This window comes from Pezoporus occidentalis, unplaced genomic scaffold (assembly GCF_034315485.1).
Source record: "Pezoporus occidentalis ecotype Australia unplaced genomic scaffold, CSIRO_AGI_Poc_V1 ctg147, whole genome shotgun sequence".
NCBI classification, from domain to species: domain Eukaryota; kingdom Metazoa; phylum Chordata; class Aves; order Psittaciformes; family Psittacidae; genus Pezoporus; species Pezoporus occidentalis.
Genome location: NW_026913284.1, coordinates 281864 through 304646, shown reverse-complemented (window position 1 = coordinate 304646; position 22783 = coordinate 281864). Strand labels below are relative to the sequence as shown.

General features: G+C 35.3%; 1 protein-coding gene across 8 annotated transcripts in view; it reads right to left on the bottom strand.

Moving 5' to 3' along the window:
• Window positions 1-22783, bottom strand: part of DNTT (DNA nucleotidylexotransferase) — a 109416-nt gene that overhangs the window by 52702 nt on the left and 33931 nt on the right. For 6 of the 8 annotated variants that reach the window (XM_062610358.1, XM_062610357.1, XM_062610360.1 and 3 more), the window contains 4 exons: window positions 17574-17744; window positions 16270-16341; window positions 13149-13272; window positions 11708-11840 (listed from right to left, as the gene is read on the bottom strand). In XM_062610358.1, coding sequence (XP_062466342.1) covers window positions 11708-11840; window positions 13149-13272; window positions 16270-16341; window positions 17574-17744 — 500 coding nt within the window. The remainder of the gene's footprint in view (window positions 1-11707; window positions 11841-13148; window positions 13273-16269; window positions 16342-17573; window positions 17745-22783) is intronic. The other 2 variants (XM_062610355.1, XM_062610362.1) reach the window with 2 other exon arrangements.

The following is a 22783-nucleotide window of genomic DNA, read 5'->3' as shown; positions in this document are numbered from 1 at the left end:
AACTGCTTAGGGATAGGTATCAGAATTCATAGGTAAAGAGATGTTTCAGTATAACCACCTGAAACAAAATAAGAGATAAATGCTTGATTTCTGATGCACCTGTATGTCTGATGGAAAGCTTGTGAAGCATCATTAGCAGTGTTCTTTCTTAACACATTAATTAAATCTCTTAATCATAATCAGGCCTTATCTTTGGCCCATTAATGCTACTTTACAGCTGACTTTACTGCTGGGAACTTATTCTAAGGCTGCTGTCAGAATTTTGATCCAGTTTGATTCAATTTTCCTCTAGACTTCTGCAGGGGTGCCTGTTACAAACACAGTGTCACTATCTGTCTCTCTTCATCCTGTTCCCACCTTGACTGGCTTGGATTTTGCAAGGCATCCTCTTTTTAAGAGGTGGACCCCAATGAAACTATTTAATAGATAAAATCTAAGGAACTCAACTGTCTAACAAACTATGCATCTTTATCATATCAAGGCCATGTATGTCTGATTTGACAACTTGTTCTTTATTTTTCTATCTTACCACATTATCTGAAATATTCTGTCTCTTGCTTTTTATCTTGCTACTTCATCTTTCCCTGAATATATTCAGCTATCTTTATAGCCCTCCTTGTACCTAATGCTCTATAACTTTTAGATTACTTTTACTTTCCAGTTTTATGTACTATTATGAATATATTTTACTCTATAGCTATTTATTTGTGAGACAGCCTGTAAAACTTCAAGACCCTCAGTGCTCATCCATTTACAGCAAGTACTTTTCAAGTAGTATACCTTAAATATCATACTTCAACATACTTCCTGGCCTGAGTATTAAAATCTGTCCATTTAAATTCACTGGTTGAACATTTCAGAAATCAATGCATGGTATTAGCTGTCTTCATGTCAAATGTTTATAAGAAACATCCTGATTATTATGACTTTCCAGGGCAGTACCTTAAATTATGATTCCTTCCCAAGAATATCCATATATAAGGCCAAAACCCCCAACCATTAAAAAAACAGTAATGACTAACATAATTGTTGGTGCTTGATTTTGCTACAAATTTTGAATGATAATTATAGTTGATGGTTTATTTTCTCTCCCTATTAACTCAACCTGGTATTTTCAATGAGGATTTAGCCAACTTGAAATATAACATATAGTATATATGTATAATATATCCTGAAATACAAACCCATTTTCAAGAAGGGAAAAATGGATGACCCAGGGGATTACAGACCAGTCAGTCTCACCTCTGTGCCTGGCAAAATCTTGGAGCAGATTCTCCTGGAAGGCATGCTAAGGCACATGAAAAACAACAAGGTGCTTGCTGACAGCCAGCATGGCTTCACTAAGGGGAAATCCTGCCTGACCAATTTGGTGGCCTTCTATGATGGGGCTGTGGAACTGATGGACAGGGGTAGAGCAGTTGTCATCTACCTGGACTTGTGTAAAGCGTTCAACACTGTCCCACACGACATCCTTGTCTCTAAATTAGAGAGACATCAATTTGATGGATGGACCACTTGGTGGATAAAGAACAGGCTGGATGGCCGCACACAAAAAGTTGTGGTCAATGGCTCAATGTCCGGCTGGAGACCAGTAACAAGTGGTGTCCCTCAGGGATCGGTGTTGGGACTGGTCTTGTTCAACATCTTTGTCACTGACATGGACAGTGGGATTTAGTGCGCCCTCAGCAAGTTTGCCGATGACACCAAGCTGTGTGGTTTGGTTGATACGCTGGAGGGAAGGAATGCCATCCAGAGGGACCTTGACACACTTGTGAGGTGGGCTGATGCCAACCTCATGAAGTTTAACCATGCCAAGTGCAAGGTCCTACACCTGGGTCGGAGCAATCCCAGGCACAGCTGCAGGTTGGGCAGAGAAGAGATTCAGAGCAGCCCTGAGGAGAAGGACTTGGGGGTGTTGGTTGATGAGAAAATGAACATGAGCCGGCAGTGTGCACTTGCAGCCCAGAAAGCCAACCGTATCTTGGGCTGCATCAAAAGGAGCATGACCAGCAGGTCGAAGGAGGTGATTCTGCCCCTCTACTCTGCTCTTGTGAGACCTCACCTGGAGTATTGTGTGCAGTTCTGGTTCTTTCCAACCCTAACTATTCTATGATTCTAAAAATATAGGAAAATATAAATAACTAATAAATGTTTTAATCCAAGTCGTTATTTCAATTACTTGGCTAAAACCTGAATCAAAATATTTCAGAAATCTTGAAAAAGCATTGCAGCACTTCACAGAGCTTTCTGTGCCTCTAACTACCTCTTCCATGAGGCACACACCCCTCTATTTAAGTGAAATTATACGTGTATGAAAATTCTATACTGAGATTCACCATGGAAGAGAAATTTTGACTAAGTAACTCATTTTATTTAAAAAAAACCCCAATATTTGAATTATAGCCCCTACAAGGCAACAGAATTATATTTGTCCAGTTCTTAAATTTAAAAATTTCCACAGAAAACAAAGCAAGACTTACAAACATTCTGACATATTTTCCAACTAACCGTAAATATAAATGTATGATCTACTTTAGTTTATGGATATAGATCACTTCTGTAACAGCACTGATATATTTTCGCTTGCAATGTTCATGTTGTCAGCATCCCATTTCATCAAACCTTTTCCTAAATAGTAACATAATCTTTCTGTCTTTACTCTTAAAAAAAATAAAATAAAATACAAACATTAGTGAAAAGCCACTAAAAATTTCAAAAAATGCTTATCAAATCTTCACTGAATTATTTGTAAAGCTGCCTTTTAATCAGAACAGCTTTTATTCCCCCATGACCTATACTAATCTACTCCCAAATTACCAAAACATTCAAAGAACAATAGTTCACCCTTAGTGTAGGATGTGATTTTCCACCTTATAAAATTATACTGATAAATCAATTTTAGTACGTGCTCCGTATCATGCAACCTGCCCCCAGCTGTAGCCCCAGATTGTATGATATAATAATGCCTGGGGCCATTGGACTTGATGTGATATTTTGGATGAAATGGTATCCTATTCAAACTGCATCAGCACCAATGTCTGTGTCCTCTGCAAAAGGCCTCACGGAAAAATGTCCTATTCATATATTGGGAGAATCATATTCAAGGAAAGGCAGAGATCTCCCCCTCCTAAGGAAAAAAAAAAAAAAAGGAGAAAAAGAAAAGCAAAAGGTGAAGGAAAAGAATAAGGGTGTGTTTCCATATGTCGCACCAAAACTTAGTATTTACATGTTTAATTTTCATAATGCTAATAGTAAACAGTACCACGTATGTTAATTGTTCTAAAATGATGAATGAGCAATTTTGGTTTTATTGCTAACCCACTAAAATGAGACTGGTCAGTAAAAGATAGGTTGTTAAGTATTTTACATGGACATCTTACATGGGAGTACAAATAGTTGCACTATAACCCCCTTTTAAAACTTTTCAGAACATTCACTTTGGCAAACTTGCCTAGAAACTTGTGTAAATAATGCAGAATCTGTTTTAATATTTTGGAATTCTAATGGTATATTATCTCAGAGTGCCACTGCACAAGCCACTGAAGTTTTGAGCTGGGAGTACTGTTATTCATACTGACAACTGTCACAGCTTCTTTCCACTTAGGTGAGTCTAATGAGTGAGCCGTCATGATAGTCTGGTATTTATTTTACAGCTGAAACTCTACATCAGGAGAAAGCAAGTTATTCGTGGGCAGGTTTATAATCTGATACAAGCAAGCAAAACTGAAGTCAGTGCTGAAATCTTCTCTAGCTAATGGCAGTACCATTCTCCTGCACTTTGATAACCAAAGCCACTAGAAAAGATACATCTACAATCCAAATGACCATCAGCCCAGCTCTTCTACATAAAAGACTTCAGATTGCTTTTGTTGTATCCCATGCTGAGCAGTAAACCCAGAAGCCTTTGTCCTCATGCCAGCCCCATACACAGTGAAGGTTTTAGCACAGTAGGCCATCTCTGTTATGTAGTGAAGATTTTGAAAATCTGTCATCCAAAAATGAGAACAAGCATCAAACAGAATTATGGAAACATCAAAGATGCTTTTGAATGAACTATGGTAGATTTCTAACAATGCATATTGCTTTTTCTATAAGTAAAAGGCATATTACGTTGTAAACACCAAAATAATTCATGAAAATTTTAAAATGTGTTATATTAGTATAGAATGCACAATTTAAAAAACAAGGGACATCTATTAAAGAGATTACATTATTTGAAAAATGTCAAAATAAATTCGAGAGGATCCTGCACTGTCAGCTCACTATTTTTCTCACCATCTCCTAAATTGCTTTCAATGTGTAACTTCTTGGCAAATTATTTTGTTAATTTCTCAGTCATGCAGCTGCCTTAAGATCTTAAACGGATCTTTTTGAGCTCTTCTTCCTTTAAATTCCTTTCTCTTACAAAACAAAGATGCTGGTTTGGGGTTGTTTTTTTTCCTCATCTCTACACATTATTCAACAGCATTGTACAAAAAACGTGTTTGTTTTTTGACATTGCATCTCAATAAATGGATTAAATGACCTGTGAATATCAGCATTTAACCAATAAAAAGAGATCTTTATTTATTTAAAATATATCAGATCTGCTTCACCTAAAAGGCTAATTGAAAAGGCTATTCAGGTCAGCTGTGATATTAGAAGAAAACTGAATCACATTTAATGCTACTTAAAGGATGTGAATGGGCTAAGAGAAAAATTAAACCATGGCCATTAAAATTTAATTTGACTTCGTGAAGCCATTAACATTTTGGTTTTATGCAGTGGCAAGCATTCTGAAAATATTTCCATATAATTCAGAAACACAGAATTGTCAGATGGCTGACCCCAATGTGCCAAAAATGATTGAAAGTGATCTTACAGGGCAAATCAGAAAAAAAATAATAATTCTTTGAATACCCTTATTAGCTATCATTCTGTTCTTTCTTCATAGTCCTTTTACATATACGTGTATTAGTACTGTATACACACATACATAAATTACCTGCTCACAGTGTGTTTCTTGCTCATTCTAACTCCTATTTTATTGTTGCTATTTTTAAAATTTTGTATCTTACCACATATATCAAGAGGATTCTCCGCAACTGCACATTTCTGCCTCTGATAACATCTAAATTGATCTACATCGTTATCAGCCCAAGCTCATACGCTTTGTCTGTTACACTCTTTTAAAATAGCTTTTTAAATTAAAAGGCAACCTACTTAGAATTGGTGGTCAAAACCAGTTAGAGTCCTGTGAATTTTAGTTTTGTTATTACACTAAAAATAGCTACATTTGGAGTATAAATTCTTGCATTTTTTTCTATGAATTGCACACCTTGGTTTTCATTTTAACACAGAACACCTGATTTTGATGTCAAATGAACAGTCACTCATTTTACATGAACTATAAATAAATAACTTATTTTTAAGACTGCTTTACCTTACTTCTAGTAGAGTACCTGCGGTATGTTGCTTTGCCTCTACAAGTATGCCTTTGTAATCTGAAAATGCTACAGCCAATATTCCTTGTACTCTGTATAATGACAGATATTGTAAATAGCACAAAGCAGTCATCAATGCAGTAATTTTAAAGATTTTAGTCAGTTTCATATGAAAACTTTGTCTAGAATTGAAATAGTACCTACTCTGATCAGATACCAGCACATAACTAAGATTTCAGATTGACTGCCTGACAAGGAAATACATTACCCGTCTTTGGTTTTCATTCTCAATTTTTTCTAATTAAGTTAAAAAGAAATGAAATGCAAATAGAGAAAGCTTTGTCGCAATAGTCCTGAAATAATATAATCTGGAATCTCAGATCTTGCTGAATAAACATTATTTGTTTTGCTTCAACTTATTTAATGATAACCCTCATCACTGCTGACAGGATACAGAAAATGCTGTTAAGGTTGTTACAAATGCACTCCAGGAAGTGCAGGTTATCCAGGGAGTTTCTGGCTCCACACACACAGTGTAAAACTGGCTTCGCAGAAAATGACAACATTGCCACCTCTACTCTGGACCCATCACTTGAAGTAGTTTTAGAGACAAAAGAAGCATATAACTAAACAGCATCCTTCCAATGAGCTCCTAAACCTGTGAAAGTGGTCAAAGTATGAGAAGAATAGGGCATGTAAAAAATCTTGAATCAACAAGTTTTTGTAAGGCTTTGAAAGAATATACTGGGCTAATTACTTGAGTGTTTTCATGGTTTCTTAAAAAGTTCTTTTTGTCCATGATTCCTAGATACCTTATCCATCAGCTTCTACTTCATGATTTGTCATAGCTAATAATATATTAAATGAGTGGAAAAATAATCAAAGCTGTAATGACAAAAGGAAGTATCTGAATTACTCCAATAGATTATCTTCTAAATAGACTTGGCTAGCCATTAATGCAGACAAAATTATTTTCTCCCCCCCCCCCCCCCCCCCCCCCGGCTTGTTTTTTAATGGGTTACAGAAAATTAGAAGCAGAAGCTAGTGATGACCTCTGTTTTTTTCCAGTTGTAGTGCCTCTAACTCCTGCTACCTTAAGGTGAAATGCTTCTGAAATTAAGGAATTCAGTAAGATGAAGCTGGTTTACTAAGCTTTAAGACAAATCAGACCACATTAGAACAACTCTGGGTTAAACTATAGTCCACTTTAGACGAGGCTTTTATCAGAGGCAAAGCTTTACTCATGAATGATATACAGTCTCAAGTCTGTTGCTAGAAGAACTGCTAGACTCTATTAGACAGTGTGCAAACTACTGTATCAGCTCAAGTGTTTGGTGAGAAGCTTGCCTCGCAGCTCCTTTATAGAATATTTCTCCCTGACAAAATAACAGCAGATGAAAAAATTTGCTTCTTATAACAGCAGTGGAAGAAAGTAAGAAGAAATTACAGTATTTGAACTTCAGCAGCTGGGTACAGCTTATATCTTCCCTTATAGCTCGTATTTAGAAGGGAGAAAAAAAAATGATAGCAATAACTATATCTAAGAATAGTATAAATGCAAAGGTACCCTGTAACATGTGAGTGGAATAAGGAACCTCTGCCTAGGAGTTTGTTTAAAAACTTAACAAAAGAAACCTTTGATAAATAATTGATACTAGTTTCAAGACTAGCACAATTTTAATCCTAGATCTGAGTGGAAAAACAATGTGGGGAATAGGACTTCAAATACATTTATGTCTCAGAACCTAACAAAGATTTGGTGTCACATCACGTGTGCTAGCCTCATTGTAGAACCTCTACATCCTGCTTAAAAATACTCTTATTAGAAGCATCCAATATGAAAAGGCCAAATTGAGCTTTTCATCAGGATTTATCAAGAAATATAGTCAAAGGCACATGACTAGCTTGTTAAATAAACCACAAAGTCTTGAGTATATACCAAATGCTTGGGAAGATCAATATTTTTCATATATTCAATCTCACATTCTCTCGTTTATGAGTATGTGTCAACACATATTAATTGTACCTTATAGAATAAGGTACAATTAATAAGGTACCAGATACCTTATAGAAGTCTCATTTTTGAAACGAAGGTGCCAGAATAGCATTAATTATTCATCGGTGCATGAGCCTGAGTCTGTAAAATAATCTCTGGAAGCGTTTCTTGTTCTGAGCTATTTCATTTTACTTTATCTCTGAAATTGAAAGAAGGTATATTTAAACAATTTTCTTGATAAAACAGGAAAGACGAGGGTCTTGTCCCATGTCACTCCTTTATGCATTCCTTTGCCTTCTAGGAAATGCCACTGCACATAGGGAAAACTTACACACTGTAATACACAAAAAGCATGACAGTGCTGCCTGACAAGAACACCAACACTGTCCTTTGCTCTCTTCATTGCTTTTATAATAGCAATCCTTATCTTTGAATGTTACAGAGCCTCAAATCCCAATTTCCAAAAGATAAGATAAAATTCAAGCAAGAAGACAGTGATCTACAATTAGGCTCATGACAGAACTGAATTCAATAATAAGAGAGTCTGAGGCAAAACTTCCCTGAAGAGTGATGCAGGATAAAGGATTTAGCCTTTTACGAAGAACAGGATAGGTACTAGTTATTCTGCTTGATACATCACCCAAGACACTTGGACATCTTCTTAAGAACTCCAGTATGAAAACTTATCTAAAACAAAGTGTCTCCTTCGTCTATTTCATTCTATCTTAAGGCAAAGACGAGAGAAGCTAACAAAAGTGTAAGTCGGAATTGAAATCGTAATACCAATAGGATGCCTAGGTAACTTCCAAAAAATAAGTGCCTATAAATGATATAGTAACTGCGCTCATATCATTGCAATACAATCCTGCTGTTGCAGACCTAACCACAACTATTTGGGTGTGCTACACAGAACACAAGAAAACTGAAACCTAATTTGTAAATCGTTTGTGAATCATATGGACAAAGCATACAGAAAGGCTGACAGAAAGCCATACTGGAAATGAAGTTAACATGATGATTTATTCTTATTATTGTATTTAATTCTTATTCCAGGTCCTTCAGTCAATGGTGTTTTGTGGATATATGTGTTGGGATATGAATAACCAGTAAAGAGATTGAAGCCATAAAGTACATCTACTATATAATGCTTCATCTGTCTAATATACAATGCTCTCAAGAAGCTCTCACCCTAGATCAACCCTTGTGCAAAACCAAATGTCAGCAGCTAAATCAAATTAGGAAAAACACAGACTCTTGCAGGATGTTGTGATAGTCATTCAGCCCACGACAACCTTTTCTTGAAGTCACTGTGAAGCCACGTCCTAACATGAAGCTACAGGAAAAAGGGAGAAAACTCCCTGCCGTGAAACCTAGCATGATGTTTTCTATTTGTCATTATAACAATCCTGTAGAAATGCTAATATTATTAATAGTAGCACTAACACATTGCTAATAGGCATCAAATTTTCTGTAAAATGCAGTAATATATGCAACATGAGATAATACTATCACTATTGAAAAACAATTCTCTTCATAGAATGAAATTACATTTATAATAATCATAAAAAATAAATAAATAAAAAAAAAAGAAAAAGAAATTATCAGGTCCTCAGTTTAACTCTCTTTAAAAGTGATAACACACATTAGCCTAAACTACACTCCTGCCTTGGATATAGTTGGGGCAGATACAGTACTAATCAGGGATGTCACATGCTAAAATAAAAGGGGTTTTCTCCTCATTCCAGGGCCTCAGTATCTCAGCATTGGAAGGGAAACTTCACCCTCAGCGGCTTTTGTAACTTGCAATACGAGTTGTTACTCTGAACCTCAGAATTTGTCTCACTAACTTTAAGAAGAAAGCAGTCTAAAATCTCAGCAATTCAAAATAAGAGAGGCTAAGCATTGAAAAATAATGCCATGCCAATTCCTGATTCAAACAGACTGCATGGCAAATTCAGTCTGATAACATTGTGCATGATATACTTTATATTGCATTATCAGTATCCTCAATAATTCCTTCCATACAGTTGAGCTGATAGGCCTCACTGGATAGACCAACAAAATGCATTCCACAGCATATGGGTATGATTTATTTCATAAATACAGTTGTTTTATTTCTGTATTTCCATACATTTCAGTGTTGTAATTCTGCTTCAAAATGACCCAGATCAGTGTCAGAAAAATATTTCTGAAAAATACAATGATTCTCCCAGCCTCACATATCGAACTATACCAACTAAAAGTCAAGGAGTATTATGAGCAGAAAGCTAAGTGTTTCTGTAGGGGTGTAACAAAGAATAAACTCATCCAGATTCCATTAATTTATTAATTTCTGATCCTGGAAGATTTCAAATTAAGGAGATACTGGAGGGTTGTCATCACAACACTTTATTTCAATTACTTTTAAGTCTTTATATTCCTTAATTGATTCAGAGAGCTGAATTGAAACTTGCTTTCGACCAAATGTAATGTTACTGAAACTTCCAACCAAAACCAGAAGAAAAGGACTTTTGATTAAAGATGTTTTATGAGTTACTGTTTTGTGAAAACAAGCAGAAAGATGAAAGACTCAAAAAGAAAAGGCCTCAAGGAAGTAGCAGACGTTGAAATCTGCTTCAATAATATGACCCTTGACAAGTGATAAAAGAAAGAATTTGGGGCCTAAGCTGAAACTACAGAATGTTAGAGCAAAAGAGGAAATAAACTGTATGTAACTGGTCAGAGGAAAAGGTATGTCCTCAATACAAATTTCATACAACAGTACATCCCGTTGATTGGTATGTCCTCAATCAAATTTCATCAGCTTTCCTAATTTTCATTCCTTACTCTAACAAATTGTAGGTCTGGTATTTTTATTCAACCACATAAATGCAAAGTACTAATTTGATTTTCACTTTCTGTTTATGGCCTTTTTTTTCTTACCCTTGAATCTTCCACTATTCTGAATTAGAAATACACAAACAGTAGTCTCCCACTAGCATTAAGACAAGTACAAGAAGCAATACAGAAGACTAAAGGTGAAAGCTTAATAAAAACAAAGTCCATGAACAAGTTTGCTACGGCTTCAAAAATAGCTATTATTTAATTGGATTTTATATTATGCTTCCTAATTTTGATTAAAAGAAACACCAAAATATCTGATTTCATTAAATTCCAGGAATCTAATGGAAAAGGTCTAGTAACTCATTAAATATATCCAGCCACATGTGTGTTTGATAAGTTTAGAGAAAAGAATGTAACTTTCCTATAGTTCATCTCTACCCTATTGAATCTCCATGATTGTAGATCGCAAATTCCTTCCTTGTAATTCATCCAGTTGTCCTGCATAGTAAGTAAGGTTTATGAGTCTCATGACTTTCAAATCTCCAGTCAAATCAGGAGGAACACAATCAACTGCTTATTTTTTCTGAGTTATGAAACAAATAACAAAACAAGACAAATCTGGGTCCTAGGGAATGAATATATAATTCAGAGCAATCATGAGTTATTTTTTCTCTTATGTTAGTAGTGTACAAGTATGAGAGAATGAAGTCAAGCTGTTTGATTCATAAAATTTGCCTACTTCTTTTATTAAAATATTTACATAATGATGAAAGAAACAAATAATAATTTGTTAATTGAAACTGTGAGCTACAGTTTCAGATTGGGTTTTAGGAACAAAAATCACCGAGGAAAGAAATTCTGAGATCACCTGATCTACACAAAGATTAGCGCATGTTCAATTTAGTCAGCACTTTTTATTCAGTTTAGTCAGTGTTTACTGCAAAGTATATTTCTAACACTACAAACTCTGCACATTTCACTCTCATGTGACCAAGTTTTCTTAAAGAAAAAAAAAAAATAGCCTTAAAGCTATTGTATCTTTTTTTCAAGCATGGCCTGACAATATTTTCAGCCTTGGGAATTCAGATACACTAAAAGGGAAAAAAATGTTCAAGTAAAATACGTGATCTAAACATCATTTTCCCACCAAGTTATTTTTAGACAGATTTTGTTCTGACAAACTAACCCTCTATAGTAATAAAACACAGGAACCTGGGAATGTCATAGGATCGCTCTCCTGCCTTGGGGGAAAAAAAAAAACCAAAACAAAAAGACAATCACAGCAACAACCAACAAACAAACAATAAAAAACCCCAAACAAACAAAAACAAAACACAAAAAACAGCCATTGAAAACAAACTCTTTATCCTTTCCCACTAAGCTTCTTTGATTTTTCCAAGCCAGAAACATTATTTTCTGTGTACCTGAATAAAACAGCCAAATGTCCTTACTTGCTTTCACTCACCTCCTGAAACCACCAGTTATAGTGACTAAAGCATCTGGTAGAAACGTACACACAGTGTTCCTGACAATCAAGCTTACTGCATCTGCTTCTGCCTTAGATACACAGCTAACAAGGTCCTCATAGTAGAGAAACCCTGGAAATCAAAACAAAAGAGGTACAATCACTCTGTGGAATTATCAACATCAATATAGTATTAGGTAAGCCTTGTGTGAAATAGCCAACTTTTACCAAGAATTTGAACCACACAACTTGTACCATGGGTGAAGGAACCCTACCTATGCAAGAACTAAGAAATGCTCAATCTTGAACCTGAACCTATAGGTTTCAGTTTCAGTTTTGGAACCTGAAACTATACGTTTGTTTCAGGGCATGTTGCAGAAGAAATATATTATGATCCAGCCTTTTTAGAAGTGTCTTCCTTTCTTCCACCATTCCTGGAGTCAGCCTTCTGCCTTGGATGTGGGGGGTCACAGGTAAGAGACAGCTTCTTCCTTCCCTCATCTTTGTCTTTCTATATAATTTTTAGGACATTATAATTTGTTTAAAATTGTGACAGCAGTAACAATTTATAACATAGCAATCAAGATAATTGCTCCACTTGCTGACAACCTGAATATTTATAAATTACTCTGCCTTCCCTATCAGCTCCCATCAATGGCATTTTTGATGCACTGCCTTAAAAGGTGGGTCTTCTCAAAATAATAAGGATCAGAGGTATGTGAAATACTCCAGCTATCTTTATGTCTGCTCACAGAGCTTGTATCAAAAGTGCCAAAAGTCCTGCAGCTTGTTTCACATTTGGGTATTGTATATAAAATCCAAAAGGACACAGGAGGCAAGCTGATTCAAGGGATTCTGAGGTGATGTAAAACATACAGGTTTATTACCAAAAAAACCCACATGATTTCAACATAATTTTATATAGTCTCCTTTCCTTAATGTAACTGATTTCTTTGTTTAAATGAATTCCTTTATTTAGGGAAACAGCACACAAAAAAAAAAATAAATCTATCGGGAAGGAATATTATTCATTTGATCTTGCTTAACAGTTTAAAGCTAAGATGTGCTAGGATTATGGAAGTAATTTTACAAGTTCTTTATTACAAAACTTGGTTTATCACTGCCTCAGAGGAGACAGGTCTCCACTGAAAAGTAGTTCTGGTTTCCCAATGTAAATTCTTCATGACTTGTGCAATAATGACCCTTTAAAAATTTTGTGTATAATAGCAGATCTCATTGGATATCTGCGCAAGCAATTAAAAAGAAAATCATATATTTTGAATGACACCATTTTTAATTAGGAGCTCTGTTAATCCAAGTATTATTTAAACCTAACGATTTACTATTCTCAAGACACCGCAGCAAGAAAATGGGTGAACTTTGCTGCCTCCTCTGATCTGCTATGAAATTCTTAGAAGTTTTTATGAAACTTTCACTTTACCTGCTTTCTGCATTTTTGACAGCTTCAGGGTCTTGTCAGCTTTTACCTCTTCCAGAGTTCGTAACCCCATTCTGTACCATTTCTCAGATGTCTTCACTCCTACTCCAAAGACTGAAGTAAACTTCTAAAGGCCAGTAGAAGAACACACATTTCAGTGCTGTTTTCTGAAGGAGCAGTGAATTAACAATAAGTAGGTAGCAGCAAGGTTTCACAGGGAAAATTCTGGGCAGAGTTTGTCCTACACTGAAGATAATAGTGTAACACAAACATACAGATTCAGCTTCCCTTCTTTAAAAAATTATGTTGAACAGATTGGTTTTATGCATGGGCAGTTCACATTAAAGAGAAATTTAAACAATAGCACAGTAGTGGCTCCAGAATATTTGTGTGATTTATCTAAATATGCACTTTCAACTAAGGTTTAAGGTAAGGATAGTAGTCTTATTTTTTAATGCATTTCTTAATAAAAATACAAAAACTAATGTTAAGTAGGTAGATTCCCTTACACAGACTTTATAGAATAAGTGATATCTCAAGACTATCTTCCTAATTTTGTCTTATACACTCTACCAGCTCTGTAGTTGTACACGTGATGTTGGTGTTGCTGCACTACCAAGAGATGAGGTCAGTGGGAATCCTGTGGCTCTTGAAATTCTGCACTGTGCAAAGGCTCTCAACGGTGCATGGGAACAGACGGTAAGTACGTAAAGACAACTAATCTATTTTTATATTGCATTCTATAAAATACATGCTTGGAGGTCACACTCAATACTTGTTTTCAACATAGAATTCAATTTCAAGCAGAAATTGTGACTTCTGTTTGCTTGCTTACTATGCATATAGTCTTACGATTCTGAAGTCCTCATGTGAACCAAGCTAAATTCCTGTATGTCTTATTTGGAGTACAGATTTCACTATTTTGGTCACTAGGAAAAAAAAATAAAAATAAAAAAAAAAAGCCCAAATGTACAAGTTTCTAAAGTTTTAGTACAAGTTTCTAAAGTTTTAGTATGGTTATATTCCATTTATTCTAAAGTAATTTTGTACACTAACTTATTCACTAAGAAAGGACATAAAGCAAAAATGTCACAGTTGTAAGCATTATGCAGGGGATCGATATCTCAGATGAACAGTGATATGAAAGCAAGAGGGAAAACTCTAATGCTTGCCCAAAAGAACACTCCTTACATTCAGTTTGTCAATACTAAAGCTGTCAATAGTGTCTTTGTACTTTTGTAGAATTCAATGAGTAGCTGTGTAAGACATAAATAACTGCTGTTTTCCATTGAATCTGCAGTCTCTGGATTCCAGCCATGCTAGCTTTATTTTGTGTTTTTCTAAAGAGATTAATTCCTTAGAAATAATTAAGCGAAAGGAAAGAGAAAAATGGTAATATTAAACAGCAATTATCCCACATTTCCTATATAATGGATGAAATTACCTATTCTTTGTCTGAAACATGAGTGTTTATGAAAGAATGTGGTTTTTTTAAAATACTTAGATAGTTATCTTTTAATGCTTTTGCTAGTGCTAAGAGATTTTCAAATGGGTCTATTACTGGGTTTAGAATGATTCCAAGAGATGTAATTAATATTGGGATACAGAATTAAAGATAATGGATTTTATGCCACTGTCCAAATGTTTGTGTGTGCGTCAAAAAAAAAGCCCATATTTTTTTTCTTTCCATTTGAAAATCCATCATTATTCAGTATATTTATCGATGTTAATTTAGAGACACTGCCCAGAGTGCAGTGCTAGTAGCAGGCAGCCCATTTCTTCAACTGTGTATACAAATATTGCTCTTTTTCAGCTGGTGAAATTAAATAATATAAACCCATTCTCTACAGCTCCCACTTCTGTAAGGAGGCAAAGCTGATCATGTCATACCCTACTGTGCAATCTATTTCACTCATTTGAGAACTGGGACCAGTGGTGATCTTTTAAGTCATTATGAGTAATTTGCAGCAGTTACTAGAATCATGCTAAACAGTAAAATTCAGGAATTCACTAATATTATGGGATTCTTCTTGGCTTTCTTAGAAACACATGAAAATTGTTTGGAAAAACTGGCTACAGCCAGTTTAGCCAAAATGTTGAGACTGTGCTGAGCTAACGTGAGAACCACAAAAGTTTGTTGGAATTTGAAATGTTAAACAAAGCATAAAGCACATTTGAGATAATATTTCCCCTGATAGATTTTTATTCTAATCTCCAAGAAATGTTCTTAAATCCTGAAACGCAAGATTTAATGGCAGATCCTAAATACATATTACTATTAATAAGCAAGTTTGGTTCCTGAATCCTGCTATACATATGAATCTGTACCTCTTTTCTGACTGTCACTACAGCTGGCACCAACAACTGTCACTGTACATCCTCTCATGCCTGTATTACAGGTCAGAGTGTACGGAAGAGCCTTTCAATAGCTGGAGTGAAAGTGAGTAATGAAGGAGAGAATTAATCAGTTCTATTCGGTTTACTCTTTGTTTCAATTTTTTCTGAAGACACAAACAAGATACTTCTTAGAGATCAAGACTGCAGATCAAATTGGGGAAAAAAAAAATCCATTATATATTTTTCCAGAGAAGAATTCACTGACCATATAAGAAATGGGAACTGCAGTATTTATTTGGTTTAAATTACATGTAAGTATGAGATATGATCATGACTCTGAACCTACAATCTGCCTAAACAGAGAAATATCTCCAGTCCTCTTCATCTTGCCTCACAAAAAAGGGAATTAAAATAGATCTGAGTCATTTTCTTCACTTAGTATTTTCTTAATGCCCAAATGAGATGGTGCAGTGTTATAATGTTAATAAATTGAGGAAATAAACCAAACATTACAGCAAAGTGTATGTATTATGTTAGTTTCCAAGCAAAGAGATTGTTTAGTTCAAGCTTAAGAGCAACGGTGTATGCATCACATTAATTAGAAAGGTAACTGATTTCACCATTATTCCTTACTCTCTCAGTTTCTCTCTTTCCCTTTCTCTTTATTCAACATCTTTCTTTATACTTGATATTATATGTTCCTTTGTAATAAAACTGATGGTTGTATCTAAGCTCTACTAATGGGAGGGAAATTTTAAGCAACAGCAATAAATTTTAAAAGATTTACCTTAAATGACTTGTATCGTTCATCATTTAACACTTCTTTAGCTCTAGAACTCTCTCCTTCTTCAATAATTTCCTAAACACATTATTAAAAAAAAATAAAATCAAAATTACAATAAGACTTAGTAAAATAATCTAAAAGAAAGGCATATCAACCTGTACAAACATAAAGAGCACGCTTAATGAACATACTGGTTTATTCCATTAGGATCAAATCCTAATGCAATTACTGAAGTATGAAGGAGAAATTGGAAGCAAAGAATAAATTTCACAGTACTTATTTACTCATAAATTTACTCAAGGATGAAGTGGAAACTGGGACCATGGAATATATTTCACAGTACTTATTTACTCATAAATTCACAGCTAGAAAGCAGTTATTTATCATAAGCTATCAATGAATTGTCCTGAAAATTAGATTTCATTATTTTGTTGAATTAAGTTCTCTTAAAAAAATCATTGTAAGAACAGATCTCTTCTTTCTTGAGTGTACCGTTGTTTCAGCCTTTCTGATAAAACCTAAAAATACCAACCAAACAAACAAAAAAATCCCAATAGCACCCCCCTCCCAAAAAATCATAACATTTTCTGTGGCATCATAATTGATTTCCCAGTCCCCAGGTGGTAGGTACAAAAAGCACTTCAGAAGCTCTGGTGGCGTGAGGCAAAAAAGGAGCCAGAGTGAATCATAACACTCTGCAATGACCTCTCCAGACAGCTAAGATCCCCTGATCAGCTGCCTGCTGGAATAACAGAAGTGCAGTGTGGTATCTGAAAAGGCTAAAGAAAAATACAGGGAAAACTTAAAGCTCCAGTAAGAATGTAGAAGTTCATCCATCACCTAGATAAAGGCTCTGCTTATAACTCATAGCAATGTAGGATTTAACATTAAAGTACTAAAATATTTACCAGCTTTGCAAAAATAGTATTTCTAATAGAGCATTCAGGTGAGCAAAATGATGTTGCCAGTGGGAGAAGTCATAAGAACAAAACTATTAACAGTTAACCTGATGCAACCAAATCAGTGCAAGCCTTTACAAATTACATACCAAGATGGTACTGCATTATTTATTAATTTGTTCATTAGTTATCTTTATTCCTAAGGGCAGGAGTTCCATGACAGAACCTTATGTTACTACAAAAGGTTTCCAGAAATCACTGAGTTCTCAGTTACACAGATACTATAATGTTATTACAGGAAACACAGAAGGTTGCGTAAATACACTCAGATATCAGTGCTGCACTCTGTGACCTCTAAAACTAGATCTGTAAAAGAATCAATTCACAGATAATTCAGAGGTACTTTACCTCAATGACATCTCTGACTCTGTCTCCCATGCAGGGCAACCCTTGTATATCTTTCATTCTGATTACTGGAAATGGAAGACATTTCAGCACAGAAGCTGCCCTCAGAAATTCCAGGCAGAATATTTCATTTTCTTTGAACTCATAATTTTCAGCCATTATCTCAAAGGCATCCTGGGGTGGGGGGAGAGGTGTAGAAAAAAGTTAAAGGTTAATAAAAGCTTAAACTATTCAGTATACTCCTGCTTAGAAAGGTTACTTTGTATGCTAATTCAAGAATGACTGCTTTACACTAGGGCAGTTCATATTTGAAAAATAAATAAATAAATAAAAATCAACAATTTTGTAACCACTTGAAATTTTTCAAGTATCATACAAATTGTATTTTAGAGTTAAAGGTGGGAAGAGATTCTGATCTATAACAAAGCCAAGCTTTGAAATCTTTTCTGAGATAAACTCTCCATATAATGTGCAAATCTAATAAACCACTGTGAAATAATACCATAATGTTTAGAATTGTGTACAAGCATACGCAATCTAGCAGGTCAGTACATGACATCATTTCCAGACACAACCAAATAGGAGTCTGTGACAACACTGGAAACCACCTTACCCTTTTAGAACTTGCAGCTATGTTCCTATTTAGTAATTCAGGGAACAAACTCTTTTTCCTCATTTTTCAGATGTACGAGCAATGCAACTCATTTTCCTCATTCAGCTATCATGATTCTTCAGTACTGGAACAGGTTGCCCACAGAAGTGGTAAATGCTCACAGGGCAGGTTGGAAGAGCCTTGGGCAACATGGTCTAGTGCAAGGCATCCCTGCCCATAGCAGGGGGGTTAGAACTAAATGACCTTAAGGTCCTTGCACACCCTAACTATTCTGATTCTACGATCTATAAGTTGGTTTATTCAATGTCGCACTCAAAACTACCTGGAGATTGTCAGTACAATCTTAGTTTGAACTATAAATACGTCAGCGTCCCTCTCAGAAAAAAAAAAAATATATATATATATGTATATATATATAGTAGCAGCCATTTTTAGAAATTAAATGCAGGGAACAGATCACACAGTGGTGGAGAAGAGAGACGGGGTTTTTGGTTTCCTATTGTAGAATATAACGCTTTGAGAAAGAACAAATGCTGCAGAAGAAGTTTGTGAATAACGTAGTAAAAGAAGTTATGAAGGCTTGCAGCTGATCAGCAGTTGGAAATCTGAGTTCTTAAAGAAACCTTGCACAAATCCTCAAAAAAAAAAAATGAAGACTGCAAAACTCTTTTCTTAAGATACGTATAAGAGTGCACCATTTACAGAAGATACTTTTGCTGTTCAAAATATCTAAAATGAATCCCACACCTGATTGTTCAGGATGCTCTTGTGCATCATTCAAATGGCACAGGGCAGTCTAGGTACAGACCATAAGCTCCCATACTGCACTGTATCTTGCACTCCTGTCCCAGATCCCACTTCTTACTCTTCAGCTATATGTCCCAACTTACTCCTGTTCTTTCTTTGATCCAAAAGCCATTACAAAATAACAAAGAAGGGGTTGCCAGCGTGCATCTGCCTGCAACTTTCACTTCACAGAACTGTAGTCCAAGTGTCTGTTCACAAATGTTTTCGGAATAAGGATCAGTAACACCGTGCGATACAAAGAGATGGAAAATGGCTTCCTAGAACAAGACTGTAGTGGATAGTAGGAAGGAGTAAAATTAAACAGCTTTTTCCTATCCTCAGTAGGAAAAAGTTTACATTTAGGCTCAGATTTAAATGAATTTGTAATTAAATGGTTTTATTACATGAAGAAAAATAATTTTCTATTTTGCTTTGATTTTAATCTTAGCATTAATGTGCTTTATATTGGAAGATAAAAACAAGTAAAAACCAGCAGCCTGGACCTGTAAAACTTTCCTCTTAACAAATCAAAACCATGAGATCTAAATTGGCTTTGACATGATCTCTTTAGAAGAAATAGGTGCCTTGGCTGAGCAAATTCCTCTTTTGCTTTTCACTTCACTTTCCCTTTTTTTTTTTTATTTTTTTTCCCCAGCCTGCCATGCTAATATGTACAAAAAGAATTAATTAGGGCTTGTTACAGAGGATTTGCTTTGTTCCATATCACCAGTATAACTTCACTCCTTGCTCTCTCGAAGAATCAGTCACCTGCTGTCTATTTCACTGAAAGAGTCCTCCCCTTAGCTGAATATTTGTTTATCAGCTACCCTGATTAACAAGTGCTGTGCAATTCCACTTTCATAACGTTTCATGAAAGACCTCTTGAGAAAGAGAGCTATTTAGCAAGATGTTTGATCTGGAATATTCCATCACTATTTACTTCAAATAGCCCTTGGATACAAGGAATCAATGGGAGGCGGGAGAACACTCCTTTGAGGTAAAAAAAAACAAAAAATAAAAACAAAACAACAAAAACAACAAAAAAAAAGACAAAACACAACCATGAAAACAAAAAAACCCACCACAAACCATTCTATTTCAAAAATAATGCCCAGCTTCCTTCCAGCTGCCTTTAAAGTGCTTGCAGTTGCTAACCATGGGATTTATTCAACTGCTATTCCTTTTATTCCCCCCCCCCCCCCCCACCTCGGCAGGATCTTTATTAGCTTCACAGATTATGTTGTATTTAATTAGATACCTTTTAGTTAAAGACAAGTGCACATTATGGCTCCCTTTTAGAAAGGGAACTAGTGCAGAAAAAGGGGAAAATACCAATTTGAGGTCACAAGTAACGTGGGTCCATCCCAGTTTGCATATTGAATCAAAAAAACACAGCATACACAGAATTGCAAAGCAAATGAGGAAATATCTTTTACAAGTGGGGTGATAGGAGTTAAACGTTTCTCTGCTGTGGGTTTATCTTTTTTGTTGTTCTAAGTTCTTACTCTTTATCAGCTTGAAAAATTCTTTTCTACTATGCAGTAGACGATGCTAATTCTTGCTTTAAGTGAGGTTTAAAATTCTACTCCCAGAACTATTATTATTTTTGCTTTCTTTTTCTCTCTTTACAATCTGTGCACATGAATACTCAAGAAAGCATGTTTGGCAAGAAATTTCTTACTCTGGGTAACAATAGCAGGATTAATCAGGGGACAGAACCAAAAAGATATAGTTGCTACCATCTTGCTAAAATAGTCTACCCACAAAAACTGGAGAACATAGCTCTCTTAAGTTGCTGCTCAGCATTATGTAGTCATCGTCTTGATTAGGAGGCTCAAAAAGTCTAAGGATGTTTTTTCTCTCCCCCAGTAGGTGGCCTCTCTCATTTAAATAGATGTATTCTACGCTGTATAATCAGCCATCATGATAAACGTGTCTGCCTCTTCCAGCACCACTGCTGTTTTAGAGAGGCATTTGGCCCTTACTACTAGCAGGAAGGCAGTTTTCAGAAAAGCTGTGTCACCACTAATATTGAAAAAGACAACCTCATGCAGCATATTATTCACAGACCCTTGACAGCCACTAAGAAAATATAACCAAAGGATTTTTATCATTCTAGTTTGCATTTTTCAGTGTTTTCCTGCCTTTGCAAAGCTCATTAAACTATTTTAAATAAACAATTAAATAGTATTGAATATTCAGTATTCCTTGTACAAAACATTGCTTGCAAATGCTGCAATTAATTACAGATCTGTCATTTACATAAAACTGCTTTTGACATTCTTTTTGATAAAATCTTTCTGCTTTAAAAATAAAAAGCAGCTGATCTAAAAAGTGGAGTTACTGGCTACTGACTATTATAGTCCAGGTTGAATAATATTCCAGAGGGGAAAAACACATGAAACTGCTATATTAGCTGGGAAAAAGCATGGAATCTGTTAGATCTCTGGTGAAATCTACTTACGGTGATATCAAAAGGAAAGTTATTGACCCCTCATTTATTCTAAACCTTCATATTGTTTACATTAACCACCTTGTCATAATTTATCAATTAAATCAACACTCAGACTGCCCATTTAAAAGGTACTAGATTAACAGAAAACTGAATTTCTAGAAATTCTGAAATCGTGATTTTCAAACTCCCTGGGGTCTTCTGCAGGGGCTGCTCTAACTGACTGTGAAAGAGAGTGGGGCTACATTTCAGTTCTTCATTTACTGCAAATTTTCCATCTGTGTCTGAAACTGTGGAACATATGTTGATGTTGGGCTATGGAAAAAATTGGGGATGGAATGGACTTCCAGATCCCAGCAGGTCAGGTATAAACATACACAAAGCTTTTGTTAAATGATGTTGAAAATATGGAAGAGGATGGAGGTGCTGAAAGAAAGTTTGAAGCTCATCTAATAGCTGATGTTTAAGTCCTAATAAGATAAAATATCATTAACAAATCAAAGATACTGATAAGCATCTAGCATATATAAAGATGCATACTAAAATATATTATAAATGCTAAAAATCATAATACTGAAATCAGTACAAACAGCAGGATTCACAACTAATATATGAGAACACTTTTCAGAAAAAGATAATAATTAATAGTACTATGCTGGTTTATGCCTGCTGAACAGTGACCCCAACATGAATATCAGTGTATGAGTTTCCTCACACTCAGGAAAGCAAAAGAAGCTAATGATCCCATGCTATGCTTCATACTATCCTGCTTGTTTCAACAAGATTGTCAGAGCAGTTCCATTGCTGCCTGCAAAATAGTCTTTAATAACCTCAGTTTAAGACTGTAAGAACAGACACCATCTACATTATAGAATTGTGAACATACTTTAGATCTAATCTGTTTAGTAAAGAAGTCATTACAGTTTCATGGACAGGGCACTTGTCTTATTCCCATGCCTACACCCACTGATCCTCTGTTCTGTGACCCTGGAAAGCTGCTTCAAACCTCCTCACCATTGTTTCCCTTGCTAGCTTTCATTTGCTGTCTGTTAGGGCTATGAACTCTTAAGGGCTCGAATTGTCTTTTACAATGCATTTGTACAGCATCTCTTGTAGAAAAGGCCTCTATCTTACTTGAGCCTGCAAACACTATTGCAACACAAATGAAAAACAACATACCATTGTACAGTTGAACTTAATCCACCAAAGAGCTAAAATAGCTGAGTGTGCTGAATTAAAAAAAAAAAAATCCTACACAATACCTGGTTGAAGGACTACTTTAGGCAAAGCAGCGATTTGAGATAAACTGCTTTTCCTCCCAGTCACTGTTTTCTACTTAAAATTTATGTAATAAGTCATAAA